Source organism: Alligator sinensis, unplaced genomic scaffold (genome assembly GCF_000455745.1).
Source record: "Alligator sinensis unplaced genomic scaffold, ASM45574v1 scaffold978_1, whole genome shotgun sequence".
NCBI classification, from domain to species: domain Eukaryota; kingdom Metazoa; phylum Chordata; order Crocodylia; family Alligatoridae; genus Alligator; species Alligator sinensis.
Genome location: NW_005842220.1, coordinates 1,294,372 through 1,303,870, shown reverse-complemented (window position 1 = coordinate 1,303,870; position 9,499 = coordinate 1,294,372). Strand labels below are relative to the sequence as shown.

The following is a 9,499-nucleotide window of genomic DNA, read 5'->3' as shown; positions in this document are numbered from 1 at the left end:
TACATTTCACTCCCTCGTCCAAGTCACTGATGAAGACATTAAAGAGTATCGGTCCAAGGACCGAGCCCTGCGGGACCCCACTGCCCACACCCTTCCAGGTCGAAGCCGACCCATCCACCACGACTCTCTGGGTGCGACCCTCCAGCCAATTCGCCACCCACCGGACTGTGTAGTCATCCAAGTCACAGCCTCTTAACTTGTTCACCAGTACGGGGTGGGATACCGTATCGAAGGCCTTCCTGAAGTCTAAGTATACGACATCCACCCCTCCTCCTGTGTCCAGGCGTTTCGTAACCTGGTCATAAAAAGAGACTAGATTGGTCAGGCACGATCTGCCTGCCATGAACCTGTGCTGGTTTCCCCTCAGCATAATTTGTCCTGCCGGGCTCTCACAAATGTGAGCCTTGATAATTTTTTCAAAGACTTTGGAAAGGATGGAGGTGAGACTGACTGGCCTATGCCAGTGACTTTGTACTATGCTGCCCTAACCAAGGTCTTTTGTTGTCCCTCTAAGGGTTTAGTGCTATCCATACCTGCTGCCCCCACCATTTGCAGACAGAGTCCTTCTCCATTGCACCTCTCTCTGGGATTGCTTTTTGTTTCCTCCAATGTTTCTGTTACCCTTGGGTCCTTGTCTCATCCTTTCAGCTCCTGTGTTCCCTTTGAAGCACCTGCTACTTATGAGCAGTTACATTGCTACCTGGAATCACCCTGCCACTTAATGCTATCTGCAACTTCCTATTCCTAACCTTTCCCTTCCCACTTTCATTTCCCTTATAGGTGATCATTGCCGTCTTTTATCCCTTAGGCTGCCTATAGCCATATCACAAATTGCCCTTGCATGTGCAGCTTTTCTGTGTCTCCACTGGAAGAATCTCTGATTTAAGGTGTTCTGGAGGGGTGCTTGTGTGTGTTTGGGGTGGGCTGTAGGGTTAGATATGTCTGAACCAGTTTAGATAATATGGGTTTCCAGTAATACCAGATTATTTCAGTTTCACACTCTATCAAAATAGTCAATGTGAAAAAAGCTTTTATTACATGTAGACCCTTTTTTATAGTGAGGACCTGGCCTTGCAATGTTCTGAACACCTGCAACAGACCAAGAGCGCTCTTATTTTCTGTCCAGTAGGATTTGAATAATCAGGCCCACATTTCCAAAAGAGGCTTTTGTTGCCCAACTTGAGACACTCCTAGCAAATTACGTGTACCCTCAAATCCATGTGATTTCAACTGGAGTTGTGTCTTATGAAAACCTCCTGGGCTTTAATGTCTCTAACTGACTACCAAACAGTACTGACCAGTGTTGCCTTGTTTTTTAAGGCCTTAGGAAAGAGACCATTCAAATATTTTCCAACTAGTGAATAATAAGTTGAACTATTTTAATTCTAATGTATCTGAATTGTCACACAGGTAGGAGGAAAAGATACTCTCCTGTGGCATAAAGACTTTACGATGGATTTTCTCCAGTGGCAACTGATTCTTTTGTGTTCAGTCCTGGTTTGCAGTTGTTTTTTCTTGTCTTTGTTCTAGTACAATGAGGAGGGGGTCTCCTAAACAACAGGAATGATGGGAAATACTTGAGGCTCAAATGTTTAACAGTAGAGGAGCTAACTTCTGTAGTCCTTTTTTTCCCAAGTGGACTGATTCTTTTGGTTTGATGTAGTTGCAACAGCACCTTCCGTGATGGTGTAGCCTTGGCTAGGAAATAAACAAACTCTGTGTACCTCAGAATGGGAGTCGGGAGGTTGTGGCCCAGGACAGATAAACGTATACCCTGGAGTGGTTTACTTTGGTTTCCTATATTTGCGCAAGTTCTATAAGAGCCAGAATGGGCAGCAATTCTAGGGTGAATCTAATTGCAGGCAGTTATTGCTGCTCTTCACCATTAGGCAGCAGAAAAACATTCAGTAGCCTGTTTGCCTTTGCAAATGGCTACCCCAGGATGGATGTAGACAGACCAAACCTAAACTAATGTAACTTATACTGGTAGAGTTTTACCCTAAATTCTTTTAGTCCATTGGACTGTGTGAAGTTCTCCTGATTTAGGGGTTTGAATTGTCATTCCACTCTTTCTAAATACATGCTAATGCTAAATATATCTATGTAAACTGTTCATCTGTCCAGGGCCTGTGTGTATCAAGTAAGTATCTTCCTTCTCATCTGACCCATGTATCTTTTTTTAGCAAGTGATACCCTCTAGTCCTTAATCAGAAAAAAATGCTCATCAAGGTCAGTTTTACTTTTGTCAGACTCTGGGCTGCTGGATGGCATTTTAAATTTGTTAGATCAGTTTCTTTAAAAACAAATCCTTTTAATGAGGAGAATTAGATTCTTCCTTAGTTGAGGCCATGGTCACATCCATATTAATTGGAGTAGGCAACTAGAAACAAAGACTTGTGTTGATGAAGCATAAGGCATTTGATTCAGCATCATGCTTGATTGCATTACTCTAATAGCATTTCACTATGTATGACTGGTTCTTTTCAGATATTCATTTTCAATTCATTTATATCTAGAAATTTGCTTTGAAACCTTGAAACTGATACTGTTTTCTTTCTGAAGTATGGATAACATTCTAAAATGACTAAGACAATGAAAAGAGATCCAGTCATTTAAATATAATGACAACAAGCCAAGTGTTTACATATACAGTGAAAATCAACATATAAATCATATCAAGAATTTTTTTAGAAAGTTTTATTTTCTGCAATGTAGAAGAGAAGAACCACCTTATGGGCAATGGACGAAGTCCTTACCTCACTGAATATTCTATCTGCATTTGACTGCAGTGGGACCTGGATTTTTGTACCATGCACATAGAAAGTATTTGCCTATACCATTTACATTTACGATTTCAGCCAGGTGTGCAGCCAAATCATAAACTGTGATCTTATTCCTTTTCAGCAATGGAAGCATTCTCTTGTGGTTATCATTAATTGTGTTAATCTAATGATTCCTTGCAGTGATGGAGAACCTGTCAAGTTGATTGGTCATGATTGCTACTGCTGTCAGGACAGGGAAAGGGAGGGCCAGTTACTTCATGAGCAACAGGATTTGCATTTGTTTTTTCCTATTAACTACTAAATAATTGGTTCTTCACATCTTTTCAAATGCAGAAATAGAAAACATTTGTCATATACATTGAATGAAGGTTGAGCCAGATGACAATTGTCCATACTGTGGTACTGAAAAGACATGATGATTAAAAAAAGAAAAATTAAAACAGCAAACACACATGCCATGGCCAAGTTTTAAAAAAATTACTAGTGATTTTGGGTAACTCAATTTTTGGGAGCCAGAAAGAACTTAAGGAGAACTGATTTTAAAAAGGTTGATGCATAGCAACTTCTGAAAAACTGAAAAAGTGCCTGTAATGCACTTTACTGTTGGGCACCTAGGAATTGAATACTTTTTTTATTATTGAATTTGCAGGAAAGGATTATATACCATGGATATGATGTCATGCTGTCCCCCTCTCACATGCACACATCAGTAAGATGCCATGGCACACTCGGGTGCTTTGAGATCCTTTTAAGGGTGCTTCAGGTGCCATTTTGTGAATCATGTTTGCACACCTAACAGTAATAACAAGTATGCAAACACGATTCACAAAATATACCCAGAGATTTCAAATTGGAATCCATAGTGCTAAAAACACTCTGACCTATTGTGGTCTCTCTCAGTTCTTTTACAGAAAACAATACTTTATTATTTTCCTGTAGTAAGGAAGTGACTGAAAATTAAGGGCTGGCATTTTCCAAGAGGTGCTTTGAATCTAATGGGAGGTGCCTTGAGTCTAAAAAGATTGAAAATTTCAGCTGGTTTAGATTATTAATCAATCCTATCACATAAAGAAATGTTACGAATGTCCAGATTTCATTATGTAGCATATAGAAGGTAATTATGGAAAACCCTCTTTGTAAGGAGTCTTTCTGGGCATGTTTACACTTCTTCCATGGTGATCTTGTGGAAGGATGCCATACCATGGCTACCTACTTCCCCTCCTATCTGCCAAAGCTGAAAAGATGGTGAAGTTGCTCTGGGGTCAACTTCAGGGGCCATTCTGAAGCCCATAGAGATCCCAATAGCAACCATAGGCAGATACCCTATAGCCAGGTTGAAGCCCAACATGCAACTGTTGGGGGCTGGGAAATGGGGGCGGTGAGGCAGCTCTAGAACAGCCATCCCTGAGAGCTCTCTTGAGCAGTGTAGATGCACCTTTTTATGGTTTCGTCACTCAACATATTTATACTTCTAGCTAGTGTGATGCTGAAAGAGAGATGTTCTCATACAACCAAACTGTATTCAACCAAGATGTTTGCTGAAGCAGTCTTCTGCTCTATATGATTTCTCAGTAAAGATCTGCAAGAGACATGAAAAAATAGTGTTTTCTTTATTCAATAGATACGGAAAGAGATCAAGCCCAGAAACGCTGATTTCTGATCTTTTGTTGAGAGAAAGCACAGAAAATATTCCTCGATCTAGGTACGTATAGAAGTATTTTTTAATAATTTTTATTTCAAATTTAAATATAACAATTTAATTTAATATTCATAAATGTTTTCCATAGGCTGAAAAGATGTAAGCAGCAACCGTTAAAATACTGTATTTTAATGTCTGTTTTATTAAAAATGTTCCACTATTAAAACAAACAAAAACAAAAAACCACACACAACACACAAGCTGCCTAGAAACATAGGAGATGCCATGGTAAATCAGACCTCTGGTTCAAATCTAATGTAGTTCAATACTTTTGGCAGTGACCAGTACTTGGTATTAAAAGAAGGGAAGAATGTTTGTAAATGCACAGAATTCCACCCTTACTTGTCACAGCGATCTGTCTTTATTCTGAAACGCAAGGAACAATTTGAGGCATACAGTATTTCCCTGTTAATTGTTGATTTTAATTATACTTCTACTTTCGGAAGTCCTGGCTTCCCTTAACAATAGTTTTCAGTAGGAAAACAAACAATATTAATCTGCATGGAGATTACGTACTGCAACTATCTTTAAAAAATTACATTTTTCATGAGTGTTGAGCCTACATGAAAAAGATAACAAGATTGTAAGTTATGCATTTTTACTTTTGCCAATCAAAAATCTGAAAGCCCATGATTTGTGTCTTAATTTCTCATGACACCATTCAAAACACCATTGTAGTTGATTTGATTTAAATTTTTAACTAATGATATCAGTATAATGTTAATAGCTACAAAATGATATTATGGATGCAGAGGACCACTAGAAAGTCTAGGCATGTCTTGTAATCCCTTTTGAACTTGATTTCTGAGGGAAAAGTGGTACTTCATGGCTGCAATACTGCTGTCACTCTTCACAGGGATGAATTTCAGCCTCTCTGCCTATGTTCATTTAGGTGATTTTGTATGCAAGGTATAAAATATGCTATTGCAATAATGGCTGAAATTTAACAGTCTTGAAAAATTATATTTTTCCCTCAATTCAGTTAATTTTTTTTTTTTTTTTGGATGGGAAATATGTTTTTTCCCTAGAGGATCCTTTCCAATCTTATTTTCCTGTGATCTTAATACTTGTTAAGAATATACAGTATGTAAACTTTGACTGGTCCTTTTGAAAAACTTGTTGATAACACTTCTGTTGTAGAAATAAACTGTTTTTACAGTAGCCATGTCACTAGTGTGTAGCAGTAGTTTTCGACTTGTGGTCTCTGGACCCATGGAGATCTGCAGGCTATGTCTAAGGGATCCGTGAAAGATTACTATGATCAATGAAAAGTATGTAAATGCCCACACTTAGAATTCAAAGGTGTCCGCACCTCCATTCGAAATTTACACAGGGGTCTGCACCCCATCAAAAATTTCTAGGGGTTTGCAAATGAAAAAAGGTTGAAAACCACTGATATATAAGATGCAAATATACCCCCTAACCAAAAGTCTAAAACCAGTTGTGCTGCATAAGTCAATATGACCAAGATCAAGAAGAATATTCACCTGTCTAATGTTAAGTATACATGTAACATGAGCCCAGTCTAGGAAGCTCTCCGTGACCTGCCACATTATATCAATCTCAGTTGTTCATTCAGTAGACTTCAGGGACAGTCACCCAAGTACAGGAAAATATTTTCTTCGGAGTGACAGTATCACATTATGATTATGATGATGAAGGGCACCTAGTGGTAGCGTATGTGCAGATGTTTATGCCCACTCATTTTAATGTATACTCATTTATATATCCTCTAAACTGTAGTGAAATATTAGTGATTCTCGGTGCTAATTATCCAAGGAGCATTGTAAGTAGAATAGTCTAGTTCTCTGTATAGCTCTTCCCTACCCCCTCACAAGTGCTACAATGCTCTATTTATAATACATATAAGCATAATAGATCTATGCTGATAGCCTAAAACCAATGAACAAAATAATAAATCTGCATGCCCTTGAAGTGGAAGAACTGGAAGGAAGAGATCTTAGTTTTAAACCCTTGGATAGGATCTTATAAATAACAACAGAAAGATAAAGCAAGATCCAATGTTAATAAAACATTTAAAGCTGCTTAGAAGTAGTTGTAGGCTTGAAGCAATATAATTATGGATATATTTAATAAACAGATGTACATGCTGCCAGTTAGACAATAAACAGAATTTCCTGTGGGTGTATCTATAGTAGTTGGCCACATTTCATGACTTGCGTACAAACCATCTTTTTCACCAAATTGATGTAGTGTTACAAACAGCTGAATGGCATTCAGACAAGCTGGGTCACTGTTGGTGCCCACATTCTTGCTAGATAACAATGAGAAGGTGAGATCCTTGTCTACTTATTAGGTGTCTAAGTGATCCTATCCCACTATGTTCAAGTCCCTAAAATTTCATTAATGCCATCTGTTCTATTATCACACAAACAAACAAAACCCCAGAAACTCCAAAAGTGGGAAGGAAAAAAAAATTCATCCAACTTTTATATGAACTGTTTTTCAGGTAGAATAGTAAGGTAAAATAGAATTACACGTAGGGGCCTAAATCCCCTTACTCACAAAAGTAGAAATGAGTGTCTTGAATTAAAACTGTGAATATATGGCCATCAAAACAGAAAACGTCCCAGAGCAGTTGGAAGTAAACGTTCAAGGGAATAAAGGGAAATATTGATTATTATATGAATAGCTCCCTTGTTAAAATCTTGTGCAAGTGCCCTGGTTTTCATCTTGTAGATCATGAAGTATGTGTACAGTCTGTCTCAGTTATATCCTTCCATATGCACAGAGGACAAATATCTACATACATGAATATGAAAGGTGAAATTCTTTCCTCAGAATTTACTTGTCATGTTTAAAAATTTGCTAAAATATTGAACTGTAATGCCCACTGTAAAACTTTTGTAGTTATTGCTCTTACTTCAGGTTGAATTTTTGAAGAAACTACGTTGTGGGAAAGGAGCTGTATAGCTTAACTACTTTTGCTAGCTCCCCTTTTGAAAAATGTCAGTCTTATTGCTTAGAAAGAGCTAAAATGTCTCCTAATACATTTATATCTTAACATGGCATTGTATTCTAGGAGACATGCAGTAAGTGTTATCTATTCATGTAATATTATTCAGCAATGAGTTTTAGTGCTAAAAAGTCGCAGCATCAAAGCAGCAACAGCACTGCAGGGTGCATTTTTATACTTATGGGTGTGGATTTAATAATCTGGTTTCCATATATTTTCATGGAAGCTGAGCACTGCAATATTCAAAGATCACAGTAAAAATGTGATCTGTCGGTTTCATTGAAGTGAGAACTTCTATAATTTTTAAATGTTAAATATCACTAGTTAGCTAAATATCTATTTGATTCTAGCCATAAGCCTTTAAAAAAGACTTCCTAACATATTTAATGTGTTTTTAATCCATAATATGTGTTACAGGTTTGAAGACCCTTCTATGTGGTGATGGAAATTACAATGCATCGTCAGCCTTTTGCTAGTTTTCAATCCATATTTCATTGCTCTAAGATAAATTGGAGTTTAACATTCCTCAGTGCATGCAGTCATTGTACTGAATTCTGTAAAGTTTTCTGTCGTCATACTTGTATATACATTTATTTAAATAAATTATTTGTGCATTCCAAAATGTAACATACTAAATGAAAAACAATGACACTGTTACTGGTAAAGATTTGTTTTAAACTATTAAAATCGAACTACAACCTCCCTGCAGTCTAAAGTAGCACGCACAGTAATAATTTCACAAATATTACAGTAATTGTTGCAACAAGTTAGATAATGACAACTTTTACTTAAGTCTTTAAGTCAACTTTACCATTTTGATTAATACAAAGTTATTTAAGTTTCATAACATTCATTATACGCTACATGATTTAGGAAAAATAAAGTGGCCTGAATACTGTTTTTTCTTATAATCCTCATACGCAAACATTAATATATTGGTCTGTGCAAGTAATAAATTTAATAGCATTTTCAAAATACAAAGAAGTTCTATGGACTATTAGTTCTGCTAAAAACCTCATGACAGATTCAGAGTTTTAACTTTAAATATAACCTTTTTGTTTTGGTTACATTCAAAGTGGGAAGGATTAATGTCACTTCCAAATAACATACGAATATAATTAGAAGTATTTGTAGTAGAAAGAAGTACATTGTATCTACTTTTCATTGGTAAGCATGTGGAATCAACTGCTGCTGACAAAGTCCTGTGTAACTGCACCACATGCATTAGGAGGCTTTCGTCCCATGCAACCTTTCCTTTTTTCTAAGAACAAAGAGAACCTTAATCAGATATACCAGCAGTGATACTTTTTTAGAGACCATTCTTCCATTATTACATTGTGAAATTCCCATTACCCTTGAGGGGAAGTTCTTGAGGCATTATGAGCTGGGAAGAGCCATCAGATTTTAATTCAAAACAACTTAATAAGAACATATTCAGTATGTTGTTCCCTCATTGACATCAGCAGGAGATGCAAAAACAGGTGTACTTCAGATCCAAAATTGTAATTTAAAAATCCCTGCTCAAAGGTTGCCTAACTCTGGAAGTATCTAAATGCACTCAGTGCCTCTTTTAACTTGGGACTTCCCTAGATGCTTGCCTTTCTGCCTTTTTTCCCCTGTGTGCAGAGCTACCTTGATCTAAATAACTAGATGCCTACCTTGTGCTTAAGTCTCATCGGGATCCAGAACTAGGCAGAGCAGTGCTTTGTCTCCTGAAGGGAGTCCAATCTACTAGGTATGCTCTGTGTGTCAAGTGCATCCTGATAGCATTGAGTTCAGCACAACACAAAGCAGCCACAGCCACTTGCATTTAAAAGTATGGCAATAGGAGCAACTATTGTTGCCTGGCTTTTATGTAAGAACACAGTGGTTTAGAGCACTTGCTCAGGAAGTAGGAAGAAGATTCCTAGGCTCTTTTTAGGCTGCAAGGATGCCAAATCACATTTTCCTTCACATTCTCCTCTACAGGCATGTGCTATAACCACCAGTCTAATGAAAAGGCTGGATGGGAGCACCCTCCAGCCTCCTGTTGAAGTTAGG

At 37.5% G+C, this 9,499-nt stretch overlaps 1 protein-coding gene across 2 annotated transcripts in view; it reads left to right on the top strand.

Moving 5' to 3' along the window:
* NPY (neuropeptide Y) overlaps window positions 1-8,251 on the top strand; it is an 18,628-nt gene extending 10,377 nt beyond the window's left edge. For both annotated transcript variants that reach the window (XM_006027039.3, XM_006027040.3), the window contains 2 exons: window positions 4,405-4,485; window positions 7,877-8,251. In XM_006027039.3, coding sequence (XP_006027101.1) covers window positions 4,405-4,485; window positions 7,877-7,901 — 106 coding nt within the window. In that variant the 3' untranslated portion in view covers window positions 7,902-8,251. The remainder of the gene's footprint in view (window positions 1-4,404; window positions 4,486-7,876) is intronic.
* The last annotated feature ends 1,248 nt before the right edge of the window (window positions 8,252-9,499 follow it).